The following is a 21,294-nucleotide window of genomic DNA, read 5'->3' as shown; positions in this document are numbered from 1 at the left end:
AAAACAAACACAGAAAAACCACATTTCTGAATATACGAGGGGACATCGCAATTTTCTTTCAATGTTTGCTATAGATTCCGTTTTTAGGCATGGACTACAGTTAGAGTATTAAGGGTAAGGTTTCTCACCTTTGACCACATATACAATGGAACTGACTGCACCCACATTCGAAGGAGAGCAAGTGTAGTTTCCTGAATTCGTCGGTTCCGGTTGTGCGTCTCTGATCTTTAGCCTACTGACTGCAGTATTTCCACTACTCTTCTGAACTGTGACTGTACCAGAATACATAAGCTGGGGCTTTTGGACTGTCCGCAATGGCACATGATAGGTTGATGGAACTTCTTACTTCCGCATACATACCTGGACCTTCCATTATTCTAGCTTCAGGTATTGTGAAACATTAAAAAATAATCAGTAAAAAAAAAGTCAATAATAGATTCTGTAATAATAAGGGAATGATTATATATATATACAGTCCCTGTGGCAGAATTTTTTCGGGCTTTCTGGGACATACCTCTCTGATACTAATATCTTTCTGCAAGATACTTTTAATGATAACAAACATATATGTTACTCATTTAAAATAACAAAAGCACTGTGTTTAAAAAAAAACTAAATGATTTTTTTTTTAATTGAACATGTAATAATTTTTAATTCTAATATTATGGGTGATATTCTTAAATTTTTTTAGGGGGGATGCACAAATTATTTCCTTCTTTGCAATTTGTAACTAGTAACTAATCATCACAATAATAAACATAATTAAAAATCATGAAATCTGTAGTAGTAATTGCCGAAAGAAAGATCGACAACAAAATCATGCGAATCGGACTCCTCAAATGTGTGTTTCGAGATTAGGTCGTTGTGGTAAGTAATAAATGACATCGTATAAAATATATCGGATTTCAAAACTAAGGAGAAATCAATCACAATAACTGCTAAAAATTCGACAGAATCATGGCCGTAAAGAGTACAGAGTGCGTAGCCAAATCTTTCAACAAAAAATAAACACCTTTTAAGTACTTTTTAAGCACTATATACATTAACAAAGTGCAAAATAATACTTACAACAAGATTTTATAAAATATACTAATAAGACTTTATATGATAATGAGAAAATAACTAGTTTCTGACAAAGAACTTTTTTCTTGATTACATTAGTCGTTATAAAATGATTGAGAGATTTTTCGGTTTGCAGAATTGCACATGAGAAGGCAATAATCTCTCCGAACCTAGCTCAGTAGACACAGATACGGACTCGCAAGTATTTCATCAAACATGTAAAATAATTGGCGCTTTCATAAGCTATGGACCGACGGTATGGCGAAATGAATTGTGAAAACATTGAATAGAACAATGTGAAAAGCATGCTTTTGAATGATACGTCACGAATCGACACGGTCACGAAAAAAAATCTCATTTCTGAAAAGGGAAAATTAAGCACTTTTTAAAAACAGCCAATGAAAAAAGCACCTTTAAAAAGCTTTTAAATCACAAAAATTGAAAATATGCACTTTTTAGAAACGCTATGCACCATGAAGTAAACACTCAAATGCACAATTCATAAGTAATTTTACGTAAAATTTAAGAAGATTACGTTGTAAATTTCGGTAGAAAAGAAAAGTAATTGCTTTTTATTTTTCAAAGGAAAAATCTTTTTGCATGAACTCTGTAACGTTCTGCAACAATGTCGCCATATTTCTGTCGGGGTACAGTACAGTCCCGATTATTCGAATAAATGTGAACCACAACTAACTCAGTTAATGCGAGTATAAAAAAGGAAAGAAAAAGAGTGGAGAGAAGTGCAATATTTTTGACAAATACTAAAGTTATATGAGTACATAGCATACAATTCATACAACATACAATTCATATTATAATTAAAATGTTACTTAAAAACACTTAAAGAGCATACTTTACGAAAATGAAAGAGTTTTTACTCAAAAAAGTCCTTAATCCTTTTCTGTTTTACATTACTTTGGCACTTTTCTGTAGCAATGTTTCGCCATTTTTTTAGAGATAACAGGAAGGCTGTTGTTGACTCTTTTTGTCGTTCTACATATTCAATAGAGCTTTCAATAGCTTTTAAAAATAAATCTGTATCTGTCCATTTGCATGAGAGATTTTTATATGTTGATTTTCATCGTAACTGTCGTACTCATCTTAGCGAGATTCATTTTCATTATTGACAATATTAATGCATTTCATTGGATCAAAAAGTGCTGAATTTCGTTTTCTTGAGTGTCCGATATGAAATTCAGAATTTTTTTTGGTGGTAGTTTTAAAAATAAAATAGAACAACAACAAAAAATCCTTGAAATATGTGATAGCTCGGCTAAAGCGAAAACTTGGATAATCAGGACTCTACTGTATACATACAGCACAAAAAGTAATACATAGTAATAATTTAATAATACATATATGTATTACTAAATTTATGTGTATAATAATACAAGAAAAAAAAATTTTTAAGGAAAAGGAGAAAAATTAATAAATAAAAGTTTTTTAAAAATATTACAAAAATAAAAAAGTTGGAAAACAAAAAATTTAAAATATATATAATGTCATTGTTAGCTTACATGATTACATCCACAGAACAGAGTCCTTTCTAATATTGTATTGTATGAAGCAAAATACATCAATACAATATGTAAGAAGTACAAAAAAAAAATGCTTTACTTAAAGAATAATTTTTCCCCTTGTTTTTTTTCTTTTTGTATTTTATCTTATTTTATGGGTTTCGCAGCTTATGTGCAGAAAAATAAAACTTCTCAATTTTCTTTAATAATCTCTCTTTTCTTGAATTATTTCTTCTCTGTTTAATGTGTTCGCACACACATATATATATACACACATACATATATATTTTCAAGCATGCATGAATTAATAGTAAAACATTTTCCCTTTGCTCTTTATGGGAATGTGCGATCTATTTAATAAACCAATTACAATTACTAAGATTTCCCTTATTCCCTAAAATGAAACATTTTATGGATTTATTTTGCAAGATTTTCCCTAACTTTTTATGAGAAGCACGACATTTCGTGAAGGTTCTCTGTCTAATAATTAATAAATAAATTTTATACTCTCTATCCCTGCCTAAGATCTGTTTTTTTATCCTTCCACTCGGCAACACTGCTATATATATATGAAAAAATACTTTACCAAAAATAATAACATAATGTGTAAGAAATAGGACACATAATAGAGAGGGAAAATATTTCAATTATAAATTTAAATTAAGACAAAAAAAAAGGGACATTTAAGCCAAACTCCATTCTTACAAAGTTTTGCAAGCAAATATTGATAGAAAATTTGGATCATAAATGACTCACCCACTACCCAGTCTAAAGTAAATACTCTTGGATGGGAAGGAGGTGACCTGACACTCATATAATCCCTCATCTGCCAATTGTGGATATTTAATTTGGAGTGCCCAATTACTACTCATTTGCATGTAGACACTTTGGAATCGAGTGTCACTCTTGTAAGTATACTCCCCAACAGTCAACAGATGAAAATCTTTCAACCTAATCCAAGACACCTAAAAAAAATTATAAATTTGTTATCTACTCAATTTAGTACAAAGATATTTCAGGCACCAATATATATTTAAAATTGTTGTTGTCTTTTTTATTTTTCTTAATTTTTACCAAAACACTATTTAATAGTGTTTTTTAATTAATTTAGTTAATTTAATAGTTATATAGTGTTAGTTATTTTAATAGACTTTTAGCAAATTGTTGTTGTCTTTTTTATTTTTCTTATTTTTTACCAAAACACTATTTAATACGCAAGTATTATGTACAAGAATAATGAGGAAACCTGGACAATATTATAAGATATAATATGCAGGGGTGATTGTGGGCCCAACTCAAAAATCCTGAAAATTTCTGAGCAAAATCATTCAAAAAATTAATATCTTTATAAATTTAAATAATTGAAATTTTCAAAACATGATATTATAAATGAATTATATGCAGCATAATTTAAATGAATAATTATGTGTAAGTTTACTTTTATCTCTAATCATATTTATCATTCTACCAGAAAAAATATTTTCAAATGAAAGAGATGCCAAGTATAAATTCTAGTTCTAATATTTTTAAATAAAATATACAAGAATTTTTATAAATATATGTAATCGATGATTTCTTGAAGCATCTGGACTTTGGATTTCCGGAAACTTCGAAAGATCCGGAAATCCGGCTCTTTTCCGGAACACAATCACCCCTGAATATGTAATGAAACTTTTTACACAGGCTGCATAGCCAAATCATTTAACAAAAAATAAGCAATACTATATACATTAACAAAGTGCAAAATAATTTTCAAAGACTTTAAATGATTGTAATAAAATAACTAGTCTCTGACAATGAACTCTTTTCTTGATTACATTAGTCATTATAAAATGATCAAGAGATTTCTTTATTCGATATCAGAGGGTGGGAATGAGGACTGAAGTTGAGAATAATTTGCAAAATGCAGCAGAGTTGCACATAAGAGTGCAATAATCTCATCGAAAATCAGCTGAGTAGATGCACAAAAGCAAGTATTTAATCAAACATGTAAAATGATTGGCGCTTTCATACGTTATGAACCAAGAGTACACCGAAATAGATTGTGGTTCAATGATTTAGGAAAACTTTGAATAGAATAATGAGAAAATCACGCTTTTGCGTAATGCATGGCGAAAATCGACATGGTAAAGAAAGAAATTTCATTTTCAAAAAGGGAAAATTAAGCACTTTTTAAGAACGCTACACACCCTGTTACACCTCAAATCAAATCTGAAAGAAAATGATAAAATTAAGAAATGGCAAAAAATATATCAAATTTTGAAGGAAAAATTATTGAAAGTTGACCAACTGGTAAAAAGAAAATTTCTAATAAATATAATCCTTTGATTATATTTTCTGATTTTATTAAATCAAATTTCTTTCATTCACTATACTTTAGTTTTAGAAGCATTAAAAATGTGACTTTTCCTACTTTTTCCAAATGAAATTTTTTTAAAAGACATTAAATTAAAATATAAAAAAAACTGGTTTACTGTGTAAAAAAATGAATCAGATTCTAAGTGAGTTGTAAATTTCATTTATTATGAGAGTTTTTATTATGCATAGTCATTTAGAAAAATTAATTTGATTTAAAACTATTGAATTCAAATATTTCTTGTATAATATTATTCTGAAATAGGAATGTATAATATTATTCTTGTGATTATAATTTCTATTTAATGTATAATAATTTCTTGTATAATATTATTCTGAAATATTATTTCTGAAATAGGAATTTCATAATGTACTCGCAAGTAGGTAAAAAATATAACTGAATGCTTAATGTAAAATAGTACCGGAGAGTGGCTCACCTTGGGACATTTTTATTTTTGGCCTTAAATTTTAAATTATCTTTTAGTTCTTTTAGATTCAAATAAATTTCAGCATCACCTAACCTTGGAACATATTTTATTTCTATTGATTAAGCAGGTAGGAATTTATTAAGATTTTTATTTTCAAAGCATGTTTCATTACTTTCATATAAATGCTTAATTAGTTGTAGAAATAACTTTTAATGAAGTTATTTTTAATAAAGGATAATATAATGAAGTATAAAGCTTTCCCTTTAGAAGTTATCAAATTTAATTGTTCTAATACTAAGCCTAAAAGTATGATAGCTTAAAATTTCATATTAAGTATATAGTGCGGGACAGATGAAGGTGACCCACCTACATATACAAAATTAATCCTTATTAAAACAAGATTTTCAACACAAAGATATTGTGCATGCAAAACATTTTTTAATTTAGATAATCTTTGTTTATTAATAGTTATTATTTCTTATTTTAGGAACTCACTAGACTTGACTAATAACAAGAATTAGAATCAAAAAGTATAAAATAATGCAGCAGTTGTTGCTAACAATGTTGAAAAAGCTGCCGCAAATTTTAACAGGGGAAATGACTTATACGAAAGCTGTTGAATTCTACAGTATTAGTAAAACCACTCTAAACTGCCATTTTATTTCCTTTAAAAAAAAAATTAAAAAAAAAAAAAAACAGCAGCCAAATTCTAACTTTCCATATATTTTAAATATACAGATTTGCAAAAATGTAACAATCCTCCAGGTACCATTAGGGATTAACAATATGCGATGCACATGCACTTACATAGGAGTGTGCTTCGCCAAACCAAATGAACATTCCTCCAACATGAGAGAATGGAAAAAAAAATCTGGGAAAATGAGGATTTATTGCTCTCTGAATTAGTGAGAAATACATCCAGAAGAAAGCCATTAATTAGTGATTTATGCAATGATAACAGTGATGATGATGCTTGCAGCTTAAATGAAATGAACAGTGAAAGTGACAACAAAATATTTAACAATAAGAAAAAAGTTCATCTCCAAAAAAGTAGTGAAATAAGATTACATATTGGAGATTTTGCTCTTATCAAATTTGCTGGTAAAAGATCTGATGTTGCCTTTGCATGTTGTGTTGAAAGAGTTGATGGAGATGAGTAAGAGTTATCAGTTTTGCGAAGAGTGAATCAATCTGCAACATTTATTTATCCCGAAAAAGGAGACAAATCATACATAGATTTAAATGACATTTTGTTAAAATTTAAGAAGAGCAAAGCTTTGAACATTCTTCAGGTTTGGTATTTGATTCTGAACAATTGGATTTGCATACAAGAAGTTGAAATTAACAAAATAAAACTTTATTAACAAAGTTAATGTAAATTTATTTAGTTATACTATTTTTAGAAAATTTCTACTTAATTTTTCGCATCTTTTTCACTGTCCCACTAGGAGGTACACCTTGGGACAAATAACAAGGTAACTAAACATTTTTAAAATCTTTTCTATGGCAGATACAAAATCAAAACCTAGTTAAAAATGTTTTCAAATGTTACAAGAATACCAGGTAAAATTTTGACTATAATTGATCAAAATAAAATGAAAATAAAAAAGTGTCCCAAGGTGAGCCACCCTCCCCTATACATCTTTCTCCTTAATTAACACTTTATGAGTTATACAAAAGGTATGTTACTCCTCTAGAAAGATAATATAAGCTTGAACTTTGATTTTACATTATGAGTTAGGAAAGAGTGCAGTACAAGGTGATGAAGTATAAAACATTTTTTTTTTCTTTTTAAATCAAAGAATAAATATATTGACATAACAATTATTATGCAATTAAATGACATAACAAACAGTGAATATTATGAACATCAAACTAAACTCCAATTTGCTTTTCACCATTCCAGCTATATGACTACTTTAACAAGTTATTTGAAATTTTGCACAGAGTGATATATTTGATGACAGCATAAACATTACTTTAAAATACAAAAAGATTTACAAAGCTGCTGTCCTTTTACAAAACAGCTAATACTTATTGGTCATTCACAACAAAGTACCTTGCCTGTTTAATTTAGTGAACAATTCTGTATAATATTAATAAGAATCAAAAGTAGTGATATAAATGAGTAGCTTAAAAAACATACTGAATTGTGTATAAATTTTAACTAGAGCAATGTATTTACTATATATATGTTCAGTAAGAAGAAAATATTGATTAAAAAAATGTTACTAAATTGAACGATGAATGTCCCCCCCCCCATCCAGGTGTTGTACCAATCATACTCATATAACTTGCCTCATTCACAAAATTGTCCAGTCCGTGATACACACCCTGAAAATGCAAATAATCATAATTGAGTACACTTTCTTATTATTACTTTCAAATTATTTGTAAAATAAAAACAACCAAAATTGTACAAATGTAAAAAAAGATAATTGTTTGTTTGTTTGCATTAAAAAAAAAAAACATTCAGTTTTAGTAAACCAAAGCCAAAAGAGCATGGCTCCAAGCCTTTTCAACTTATAAGCCATAAATATTCTTTGAACAATAAAATTTATAGTTTCTATATGACATCCAAATTTTTAATTTGATAATGATTCTTTTTATCATTGCATTAAAAAAAACTATAACAGCACAGATTAAAAACTTAAATAATGATATCATATTTGAAATTTAGGGAACACTTTCAAAGCATTAAGTTGAAGAGGTATTGAAGGTGCCAAAATCTTTTTTCAGATCACTACATTAGACTGTCCTTTCATAATACCATTTTAACAGAGTTGCCACTCAAATCTGGAGAGAAAAAAATTCCCTGTACGTATTATACGCAATATATTAAGAAGAAACACACTAATTTCTGTGTTCTTGTGTGAGCTAACTATATTTATTAATTTAAATTGCTGGAACAGCTGAACATACTTAATGCTATAGTAAATGAAATAGTTTAATGTAGCTGAAACATCATCCTTAAATATCCCATAGATTATGCATTGAGAGGTCACCATTTTTAAAAAGAAAATAAGAAACAAAATTCCCGGCATTTCCAAGTTTTCCCCTGTTCTCCTTGTAGAGTGGCAACCCTGTTCAAGTTACCCTAGATAATTAAAGATATAAATATTTTATCCATGTAACTTTTATATTGTTCATTTTCAAATAAAAATAAAAGGTTTAGAATAACATTTTTGCATCTTCCTTCACACAATAACATGATGAATAAAAATCTATATACAAAAATACTGCACTTGCAAACAAAACATTTTAGTTTCATAATTAATAGGTTATAAAAATTTTGATCAGTTTTCTCATCATTTAGAACTAGAACGATTGAGGAAAAAACAAAAATGTAAATTTATGAAGTTGAATAAGAGGTTGAAGTTGAGTAAATTTTTAGGTCGAGAGGATGCAAGAGGAGGAAGGGACAAATGTTTTTATTTCCTACTATGTGTTGGAAAGAATCTGTTTTCTGACAATAAGCTGCTGTCAAGCAAACATAAAGAAAGGGCATGCTGACTTCGTTTTTTCTTTGAGTTTTGAGGGGGAAATGCATAGTATACGCATATCAGTGAACAAATAGAAGGTGAAAAATAAATAAAAGAAGAAAAATACATCCCTATACTTTACTCAGAAAAAGTAAAAAAAGTGACATGGTAAATACAAAATATTAATAAGAATACGAAAACGATTAAAATACGGCTATTGTTTGTTCAATAAAGTAAGAATAATCAGTTTCTTGTGTGAAAAAGCAAAACGCTAAAATTTTAAAAAGAAAAAAGTTAAATTGTTAACTAAAGATAAGGATACTATACTAAAAAAACATAAAAATGTAAGGGTAAAATTTTCAACTACATAATGTTTAGATAAATTGTAACCATTTGTTAGCTAGGCAGCTGTTAACTTAAACAGTTAGATAAAAAAAAAAGCTTGGTAACAATTTTAGAAATTGAAAATAAATTACTATTTGCTACATTTTATAAAATAGTTACCAATTTTATTTGTTTGAAAATTTAGAAAAAATTGTAATTCTGTATAACTTTTAAAATTTCTAATACACTTACAAAAAACAAAGTTAGAAATTGATTAAAAGCAAACACATATACACCAAATTTAATGTAACAGAAAAGTAAAGATAATTTTAAATTTATCCTCGTTCATGATAACATTTGGAAATGTGACATCAATTCTAGGGCAGCTTCTTGCTTAGAAAACAACATAACTTTTGCAGAAATCTCTCATTATGTTTCTCTAAAATAAGTCAGAAGATACACACGAGAAAGTCGAGTAAAGATGTAGCCAAATGTTACTTATTCAATGCCCTAATAATTATATTTATTCTTAAGCTTATTAGCTTAAATTTTTTTTTGTTTCATTTTCTTTGCAATGGTTTGATTCTGTTCGGAAAAAATTGCTCTCGACATTTCATTTTAATAAAAGTTTTAAATTTCACTATGAACATTTTTTCAGAGATACAATTTTTCTTTATTGACCAGGTTTTTTTTAATACAGTGAACTCTTGCTACTGCAATATCCAACAATAACTCCCTAATAATAGAACATAGACAATAGAACAATAACTCCCTTTATTACGTTAATATTTCGTGGTCCCAACAAACTTGCATATGAATTAATGTTATGTTTCTCTCAATATTACGATATTCTCTGAAGCAATAGACCGCTGCAAAATAATTTTTTTTCTCCAAATTTCAACCATATTTTCTCCATTTATTATTGGTTTTCAAACAATGCGAAAAAATCTCATTTTTTCCACCTTTTCTGACAAACGAAGACTCACTGCTGACCACCCCAAGAAGTTCCATTCTTAGAATTGCCTCCCTTATCTCTTTAAGGAGTCACAGATGCAACATTCCCCTTTATTTTAAAAGCTGATCACAAATGACCGCAAGCATCACACCTGAAAGAGAATTTCTTTCTGTAGAAGGTGGGTGGATCACGATTCACAAAAGAAAATCATTTTCATGCTTTGGTTTCAATGCATACTCTGTTGGTTGACTTAACAGTAAAAAAAAAATGAATATACAAACAAAAATATCAGATTATTTTTAAAAACGGTTTTCAGGTATGTTTACGATCCTATTTTCTGGATTTATTTCAATTGTTTTTAATATTTTTATCCATAATTAACAATCTGTAAAAAATTTTTTTACATAATATATAAACGTATTTACAGTTAATACATATATAACATTTAAATTTTAAAAAAATCTTATTGTGTCCCTAAAGTATGTAAGCTCTCGTATAACAACATATCCCTCTACAACAATATATTTATTGGGTCCCCAAAATATTGTTGTAGAGAGGTTTTACTGTATTATTTCTGAATCATGCTTACCACAATATGTGCGATCTGTTAGACATAACACATTGACATAGTATCAGATTGATAAAAAACATTTATAAAAAAAGGGTCATTTTAAGAATCTTACTCTTCCAGTTGCAGAAATTCTTCCATGTATATCACCTTGATTGATTAGTTTACCAGTTATAGAAGCGTGGGAATTCATATCTGTATGACCTAATAAGAGGATAAAAGCATACATTAAAGAAAATACTTGTTATTGTTATATATAAACTTGCATTGTTATTGTTATACATAAATTTTGACAACAAAAAAAACTTACATTTTTTTTATAAATTCCGCTAGAAAAAAAAATCCAAGAAAAATATGAGTAAGTGCGTTTTTTTTTCTCTTCTTCAAATCTTCCACAGATTAAATCAAACTTAGTAATGATCAATTGTCTGGCGTATCACAAAATAACCAACCATTTTAAGGAATGTGGCATAAAACAAGTCAGTATGGGGAATAAAAGATTCTAAATTCGGAATTATTGAAAGTATAAATAAAATTTTAAAGACTGTATTTGAAAAGTGGCTCTATTAACTGTGATCATAAGGAGTAAGCAGTAGAATTTTTTAAATTTCTTTTCTTAAAATCTATTTTCAACTAAGTAATTTTCAATAATGCTTGAAGTTCCTGAGAAAAAAGTTCCACTCAAATACACTGTTGACCGACAGAAATTTATGATAAAGAATCTTCCAGACAAATCAGAAATTTTTATTTTCTGTTTACTGCATATAGATAGGAAATCAGTAGCTTTGGTAGACAAGGATAACTTTAAAGAAACATTAATGTCGGAAAATACTATACGATGCAATGAGATCAAGGCTCATTATGTAATACTTGGTAAACAAAAAACAAAAAGAATTCACACAGATGTTTTTCCACATCTGCTCTCTTTCTATTAACTTATGTTCTTTCAGATTTGATACTTCGATCAATACATTCTCATGAATACATTAATTACCAACCAGCAAGATAAGTTGAAAGTTTTTAATGATTAAATATTTTTTCTTAAAATAAGGAGGGCAAAAAAGTTGTTGTGAAAGATCATGTAGGGTTTGAAAAAACCCGGGTATTTTAGAAAAAACCTGGGGGAGAAATTGGGTTTTATTTGAAAAAACCAAATTGGGTTCTTTCATTTAGTGCTCATAAGCTTTAAGTATTACTGTGTAAATATTTTTATTAAAAAGTGTAGTATAAGCTTAAAAATAGAAATAAATCCAAAAAGTTATTTTAATTTTGTCATAAGTATTTTATATTAAGTTTAAATAACGCATTATCACCAATACATACTTGAATCTTCTTTATTGTTAAGTACATGAAGTTTCACAATTTTTTACTCAGCATTATAAAAGATAAATGCAGAAATAAAAAAGGAACAAGTTTATTAATCTTTTTGCTTTCACACATTTATTTACTATATTTATTAAACACATATATATACATATTACCTATTATAAAATTATAATCAGTAAATATTTGTAATCAGTAAAAACTAAAATTTCATCTGACCTTAATAAAAAACCGAAATAAATATTTAATGGACTTCCATATTTTTATAATAAGATTAATAGAAAGTGAAATTAAAATTATGTATAATTATCAGTTACATGTCCCATTTTTTTCAAATAATTAATCCTAGGAAAATAATTTCATTTTTAGATAAATAATTTTAAAAAGTTCTCTTATAAAAAGTTTTAGCTTATTTTTTAAAGCCAGAAAAATAAAACTGTTTAAATTTGTTAATGTATCCCTTACTAAAAAAAAAGAAAAAAAATTTCCAATTTTTTTTTAAATATAGGAATTAATAATAATAACCTGTTTATTAATATATAAAGAATGCAACTAAATTTGACAAATTGATCTCTTCAGACTATATTATCTAAATTTCTATTTGATTTTATTTCATTAAAATATTTTTTTGAAAAAACCCACTTAAAGTTTTCAATACTACTATAAAATTAGAGATTCAAGTGTTTCCTTTACTTTACAAATATTAAAAACTTAATCATATGAAACATGCAAGTCTATTTGACAAATTTACTCCGCACAAAAAATTATATGGAATTAAATGTGCATCATTAAGTTTTAATAAAAAAATTTGTTGTTTTTGTTGTTGTTGAAAAAACCCACTTAGTGTTCCAAGTAGGTTTTTTCAAGGTGGGCCCACCCAATAAAACCCAGGCGGGTTTTTTCAAAGTGGGCCCACTTGGCAAACCCTGTCATGCATTAACATGTTCTTGGTCAGAGGAGATTATATTGAGCAGTTTGAATTACGAATTGTTCATAATCTTAAGAATGATTCATTTCAAATAAAAATAAAATAAAAAAAAACATTAACAAAACAGTTCTTACTTTAAATCTATATATTAGTCCTATACTACCTTTTAAGTAAGCAAATAAATATAATATCATACCTATAGTCTGGGCATAAATGTTGGCAATTCAACCCATTTCTCTCTCTCTGGTACCCATGTCAGGGGCAGGCACATCTAAACCTGGTCCTATAGAGCATAGAGAAGAAGGAAAAAAATTACATATTGGTAGTCATTGATATTTTATTTATTTATTTTTAATTATAAATAGTGCACTTCAGGGCTTAAGAGAAGAAGGGCATTAATTACTGAAAGCTGAAGCAACAATTCCCCACCTCACAGATCTCATAAATCCCAACTAAAGGATATGAAAACTTTGATGTTTACACTTTCTGTACGAAATGAGTTGAATGTTCAACAACTTTTCTGATAATAACTGTCAAAATTTACACTGCTAGCAAATTATTTGTGTTCAAAAATATAGAATTCATACATTTTCTTGGTATTTATCATAATATTAAAAAATAACATTTTAAAGTTAGAAAAATTTCTCAATGGTTGTCGTTCATTATAGTTTTCTAACTTTTGTTGTTAAATAAAAGAAAGCATCTAAAGGCATTTCTATAGTTACATATTGTTTCATAATAATAGTTTATTAATTGTAATGTCTATTTTTTTTAAATATATTTTCATATATTTATACATTATCACTAAAAAATGAAAACTTGAAATGCTAATGTCCTAAAAAAACAATCTTTGAGCATATAATAATGGAAATATTACTTTTTCTCATAAATATTTAAAAGTGAGACGTTATAATTTAAACACATAAATATTTTGAATAATGACATTAAAAAATACATTCATTGTGAAATTGGAAGAAGAGAAATTCAATGGAAAAATTCTAATAAAAGTTCTTAAATGTGTAGTTGTTCAACATAAAGCATAATGCAGGGTTCAGCACAGGACATTGTAGAAAAATTGGTGAAAAAAGTGATTAAAATTTTTTAAAAAGTGATAAATAGTGACTTAATTAAAAACAGTGTTATTATCTTAACATCCTTAAAAATATTCAAATTAAAGAAAAATTGATCCATAAACATTTTTTGCTATAGTAATCAAATATAACTTTAAATCACATTTTAATTAACTGCTATTAAAAAAAATACATAATAAACATTAGTTTTTCCTAACAAAAAAAAAATGTTGCATGTTTAACTTCAGTTCCAACAACTTAAAATATTATATTAAAACAGCAGTGACATATTCCAAAGTTTAATTTCATTTCATTCAGTATAAATAAAATTTATTCAGAACATTGAAAACTGAACAAAGTGACATTAAATTTAGTTAAACTTTTAGCTTTACATTAAGCTAGTTTTAAAAATTTTGTTTACTAAAAAAATTTTGACCATTCATAATTTAAAAGCATCTACCTATGAGCCAAAAATAAACTACATTATTAAGAAAAACATATTTACAGGGGTGATTGTGAGCCCAAGTCAAAATTCCGATTCTTGAGATAAAAAAAAAAACAACAGTTTAAATTGAAAAATTAGAAAAAAATTTAAACAAGGTTTTTTTCCATTTTCTCAATATTTCTTAGTTTACTGAAGATATATTTAAGAATTAACACATACCTACGATGACCTGGAGAAGTAATTAAAATTTACAAATATATATTTCTTTCTTGAGTTTATGATTATAACAACTATTTACTGATAAAAAATGAATATTAATCATGAATATGAGCTTATAAAGTATCTCTCCGGCTCTTCCTTACAAACAACTAAAATAAACTGAGCTTTTAAGTCCCACCTTTGAAATTTTGATTTTCGGAAACTTCTGTAATCAATGATTTTTTGAAACGTCTGGGTCTCCGGAAACTTCCGGATCACTGTCAGCGAAAATTCCGGAAATCTGGATTTTTTCCGGAGCACAATCAGCCCTGCATGTAATGAGGAATAATCACTTTTCAATGCTTAATTAGATAGAGCAGCTGCAATGATAAGGGGTTTAGAAAGCAAATCAAACACCTAAAAATCCTTTCTTTGTCAACTGAAGAGCGAAATTCCTAGCTATTTTCTCCAGTTCAAACAAATAACAATGAGTAGGAAAGAAAAAAAGAAAAAGAATTGAGGAACTAATTTTATGTCCACAAATTTAGTACTTTTTAATAATGAATAACATAATTAATCTTATATTTTCATCATTTAAAATTTTTAACAGAAAAATAAAATTATATCAAATAGCTCAGTTGGTCAGAAAATATAGAAATTGAAAAACATTCAAAATGTAAAATGCTGGTTAAATAAATAACATTATATTACATTAAAATAAAACTATTAGTATAAATATGAAAGACCTAGGAAGAAAAATTGGCCATACAAAAATCAATTTAATTGTCAAAACTTATAACTTCACAAAAATTAAAAATTTATTACTAACTGATTCCCTAATATGCTGCGAGGAAAATTCCAAATTGCCAGTACCTAGAATCAAACACTATCAGTTCATAGATTTAAAATTTTATTAGCTTAGTTTTTAATACTTGTGGAAAAATGGCTAGTTAAAAAATTTTCAATCCTGAGAATAAAAAAAAAATTATAAAATAAATGAAAAATCATAGATTTGAGGAAATATCTTGCCATTATAGATTGAAATTATGCTAAATGGAATAAACCAAAAAACTAATTATAATCCTAAAAACTTTAAGGAATGCACGATTTTTAGAAAACATATCTAATTTGATTTAAGAGGACAGATATGATTTAACAGATCATTAATGTAGCAATAAAAAAACAAATTGTTATATTACTACTTTCTTAAATAAATTGTGCAGTCAATTAATGGATTGAAAAAAAAACTTTATCACTTAACAAATAAGCTTTTCAATTTAAATTTAAAAATTTTCTTCTTAAGCTTTTAATGAAACTTAAATACGTTCACTAATTAAAACCATATAATGTCAATAGAGTTTAACAAATTACCTTGAAACACAATTAGATACACATTATTACAGAGAACCTTTTAATCAACACACTTTTTAAATATAAATATGATATAAGTTTTGTACCAATAATATGCTATATCAGAATTGCGTATACTAACTTGCAGTCCTGGATACGTTAAACTGCTTAGGAAAGGATGATCTACTTGCTTAATAACTTTAGCTTCAGCTTTCTTTGCATCATGCTCCGTCACTAAAGATGATACTCTGAACACATCTAAAGTATATTTTCTAAAAATATAAACTTTGTTTAGTTAAAATAAAATAGTTTATAGCATACAGAGACATTATTATATAAAGAGAAATCTGATTGGTTTTATAAACAAGCTTCTGTAATGGTGAAAATTAAAGACATAAAAATTAGACTAACAAGGAAAGTACACATCTCAAAACAAAATTAAACTTCACTTGAAGAGCATGTTTGAAAACTTTGGATGGGGACAAAATTAGACATCTAATTTGCCCCATTAAAATTTCAGTTCATTTATTTTTAAACTAACAAAATTTTCAGACTTATGTCAATGGTGCTGTAATGATTAGGCTCTATGCCTTCTACCAGAGAGATCTTGAGTTGGGGATCCTGATCTCAGCTGGCACAATTGAATTTTATTTCTAATTTTCTATTCTAAAGAAGATTGATAACTATCTAATATGCTTTATTCAATTTATAAATAATTATTTTTTAATTTAAATGTATTTTTTTTAAAAATTAAATTTTTAAAAACATAAAAAATTAAAAGATATTTATTTTTTAATTAAAATGTATGGATTATTTAAAAAAGAATTATACAATTTTAATTTAAATTTTGAATTTCAAATTTTTTAAAATAATCCATACATTTTAAATAAAAAATAAAATTTTTAGATTGTAATTTTAAAAAGATTACAAAACGTTATTTCAAATTTTAAAATTTTTTTCTCAATAACCTAGATATTTTAATTAAAAAAAATATTTTAAATTTCTATTAATTTAGTTGTTCTTAAGAATTTAAGTTTTAAATAAATAAAAAATTTATTAAATGAATAAAATATTAAATAGTTATGAATCTTTTTTAGAAAAGGAAATTAGAGATATAGGTTCAACCTTCCCAGCTGGGATTTAATCTCAGGACATCATTTCTACGAGTTTAAAAATAAATGAACAGAAACTTTAATGGAGCATATTTTACCCCAGTTAGGCAGCTAATATAAGCCCTATCCAAGGTTTATAAAAATGCTCTTAAATTTAGGTTTAACTTTGCTTATATAGGAATTTTTAAGCTGTCCACTTCCCTTGTAAGCAGGATTGTTCTGATTTTACCCAACCTGAGAAAACTCACTTGAAAAAAACTCACGTTTTTTCATAATTGCATTTTATTATTAACAAATCAGCTCAAGATATTAAGTTTATAATAGAACAAAATATAAACTACATACATGGAAATATTTATATTTCCATTACTTCTATATTCTGTTCATTAAATTTTAATTAAATATGTATTATTAGAAAGTGGAAATAATGTACTAACATATTCTCACAAAAATTTGAGATACTAATTCACAATATAATTAAAACCAGTAACAAGATACAATATAAAATATGATTAGAATCACATTTCAATAAAAAGGAAAATATTTTTTTTAAAAAGTGTATTTTAAATACTATTTTCCTAAACAGTGAGTCTAATTACATAGTTTAAAATGATACTTTTAAAAAATAGCCCCTTTTAACTGGTAAAATACTTCAATTCAAAATTCTTGTTCTCATATAACCCTTGTTGTTGAAATAGTAGAGCTTATACTAGAAGAACGCTTTGACTATACATAAAAAAGGACACAATAACACTGTTAGAAAAGTAATGTAATGCACAATTGCATAAATACATTCCCCACGTTAAGAATTTACTTTGAAAATTGACTTTCAATTGAATAAAAATAAATAACTTATTTCTTCACTTAAACATTTAGTAGTTTTTATAAATCTATCCTAAAACAGAATATGTAAATCCTACAAAAGGTAATTGAATCCTATAACTCTCATTAAAAAATTATTGCTAATTTATCAATGTAAATGATATTGATAATAAAATGTATTAATATCTATTTTAATATTAATAAAATTAATGGTATTCATTCATGCAGCTCTAAGACTTTAATGAATAAAAGAAATGATGAAAAAATCCAATTTAACCCTGACAAAATAAATTTTTTTTCCAATCCTGCTCGTATGTGCTATAGGACATATATTGTATCATTACTAGTAATCATTAATCCTTTAAACGATTACATATCAGGCAAAATTATACTGAAATTGCCCTCCTACACACTACTTTTTCAGGTATATATTTACTCATTAAGATATATTTGGAACTGGCCACATGCAGCAATTATTCTTTAAAAAAAAACTCCCAATCATACAATCATTTGTTCTTTCCAGAAAAATAAAACAGCAACTGAAGCCAGCTTCATGAAGTCATAATTCACAACAGCCAATCACATCTTCTAAATCAGTCAGAAATCCTTCATCTGAATTCTCCTATCAAATATTGCCTCCAAGACTATGCAAATAGCTATGACGATCATAACACTAAAGAATAAAATTATAAATCTCAATAATGGGCAGAAAAAGAGATTTTAACTTTTTATTCAGTAATACGTTTCTACCCTTAGAGCTGTTTTTTAAAACTGATCTTTTTGGAATCAAGCACTTTTTTAATAGCTGGAACACTCAAATAACATTTGGAATTATATGGTTCAGGCTAGATTTTAATAACCAGTTTCACCATAACATGATAAAAAGTAGGTTTTTAGTGGTTAAAAGAGATGAAAATAAACAAAACCTGTTAAAAATTAGCAGCCCATAATTTATTTGCATGTTTACTACTTATAGCTGATACAATTAAAGAATATATATATTTTACAGTTAATACTTGGCAGTAATGGATAATATATAATTTAAAAAGCAATTAAGGACTAAGGATGTACTTAAACATTTTCATTAAAAATATTATTTTAAACAAGTTTGGGACTAGAATTATTATTCTCCTACCATGTTATCATAAACTCACTTTAATAAATACTTAAAATAATAAAAGCACTTTATTTTAATAATAACCAAGACTGCTATTTTTCTTGTTTAGTACCTTATCCTATAGCTTATTACAGAAAATTATTAATTTCTGATAATTTTTTTGTTTTTGCTGTTCCTACCTGAAAATTTTTAGGATTTAACCTATGTACTATATAAAAGCAAATAATCATTCGTTTATGATTATAAAACTAATTGTTTACAAAAGAGAAAGCCGACAATTTTTTTCCACTACTGAAAAAACTTAGGAAACTGAATAGCACCAAAATGAAATTATCCCCAAGTAATTCTGCACCAATATTTTGTTTTGAAAATAGATCAATCACAATATTTTTTGTCTTGAAACCCAGTTTTATTTTTAAAATTTAATTTTAATACTTCAAACACTTAATTTTAATGAATTAACGCAAAGTTTAGTAAAAATCGATAGCTTTATAAAATTTTTTGACAGACCTCACAAAAGATATGAGTGTCATTTGACTTGTAACTGTATCATTTACTATAAAAAATAATAGTTATAATTAATAATATAATTTGATTTCATATTAAAGTCGAATGAATTAATAAAAATCACTCGGATACCATAATTAAAAGAAATATGAGAAAAACAGTCCCATACCCAAATGCTGATTACAGAATACATAAAAAATTAAACTCAACCTGCTTTTCATCAGTTGCATCATTAAAAGTAGGAACACTCATCCTAATTCGGAATTATATTCATTAGAAAAGTTATTGTTCTATATTTATTTTAGAAAGACTAAATAATAACTAGAATCTTGAATCAGAAAGGGATCAAATTTTTTGTTTTGCTAAGTTGCTTGCTGCTGCATATGTCTGTGCGATTTAAAACAAGCTTTTAACTTTCAAAGCTTTGTGGAGACGTAGTAGCTATAGGTGGCGTAGGTATGTAGCTACTTCATTTACATAGCACTAGAGCTTGTGGCGTAACTACCACTACGAATTTAAACATCAATACAGTAAATGTTAACAGTTAAACATCAATTCAGTATACCAATTCAGGTATATAAGACATGCTAACTTGATTCAATCACGAAGTACCTTTTGATAGATGACGGTTGGCATGGACTATAACTCCGCTCCCACAAGCTGCACGGTCTAGGAGACATCCCGGAAGATGATACGAAGACATGCCATCTCAATTCTAATTCTCTGCTGAGGGGATGGCTAACCTGCTTTGGTAGATAGACGACCTGCGCGCGAAGTCGAATACTTTACTGCAGAACAGTTTCACGAGAACCAATACCCAGTGCCGTTCCTGGGGTGGCGAACGCCTGCGTGCAAGAATAATTTTGTGCGCCCCTATATACTATGTATATAGTTGAATAGTTGAATTTGGCGCCCCTTAAATTGGGCGCCTGCGTGCGGGGCATTCGCTGCATACCCGCCAGGAACGGCACTGCCAATACCGCTCACCCTCAGTCCCTACTCAGACTAATCAAAATGGTGATCTACACGCTTACAGACCGCAGACTGTTTTGCTTGACTTCGGTGTTCTACTGGGAACCGTGTCTTTACTATCAGTTCACTGCGGGACACAGGTGGCGTAGAGCAGAACCTATGACAACGCATGCTTTCGCTAATAGTGTGTGGAGAGTCCTGCCATCCAATATTGCATTATAAAGCGTTCTTTCAATTTAAATTTCAACGAAACAAAGAACAAATGAATTTGGAAAACTCCACTAGCAAGCTATAATACAATTACGAAATTGAAAATAACATAGCAGTGTTATTGTACACTTCTTTTTCTTTGTATGCGTGACAGCCCCTTGCAGGCCTTGTCTGCGGCAACAGCTCACAAAAGCCAGCGACTAATATCCCTGACAACCTCCCTTCCAGACTTTAATCTCTAGGGCTTTCAGTTCATTTTCGATTTCGTTGAGGATATTGTGCACTAATATAGCAAAATAAGGGATAACATTCAAAACATGGCAAACCCTACCCTTTATTTTTGTTGTGATATTATTGTTCTTAAATTTGTTCAAAGCTCACGACCTGTTAGAATTTATAAATTGTAGAAAACTCTTTTGAATGGTAAAATTATTAAGAGTACATTTAAACACAAATCACAACAATAAAACTTCTTAGAATATTAAGTTTGTTCACACATCACCTCGTAAGCATAACATCAGAGAAGGAACTTATCAAAAATGATACTGT

General features: G+C 27.6%; 1 protein-coding gene across 1 annotated transcript in view; it reads right to left on the bottom strand.

Annotated features, from left to right (window-relative positions):
• Positions 1-19,994, bottom strand: part of LOC147801915 (uncharacterized) — a 30,781-nt gene extending 10,787 nt beyond the window's left edge. Inside the window, exons 1-6 of the mRNA XM_087154535.1 lie at positions 19,774-19,994; positions 16,148-16,277; positions 7,595-7,696; positions 3,336-3,544; positions 361-377; positions 129-305 (exon numbers count right to left, since the gene is read on the bottom strand). Coding sequence (XP_087010661.1) covers positions 129-305; positions 361-377; positions 3,336-3,544; positions 7,595-7,696; positions 16,148-16,277; positions 19,774-19,796 — 658 coding nt within the window. The 5' untranslated portion in view covers positions 19,797-19,994. The remainder of the gene's footprint in view (positions 1-128; positions 306-360; positions 378-3,335; positions 3,545-7,594; positions 7,697-16,147; positions 16,278-19,773) is intronic.
• Between the last annotated feature and the right edge of the window lie 1,300 nt (positions 19,995-21,294).

The sequence above is a fragment of the Parasteatoda tepidariorum genome, chromosome 11 (genome assembly GCF_982258835.1).
Source record: "Parasteatoda tepidariorum strain Cologne lab strain chromosome 11, Ptep-v5.0, whole genome shotgun sequence".
Lineage (NCBI taxonomy): Eukaryota > Metazoa > Arthropoda > Arachnida > Araneae > Theridiidae > Parasteatoda > Parasteatoda tepidariorum.
Note: the sequence above shows the minus strand (reverse complement) of the source record. Positions and strands in the feature narration are given on the sequence as shown.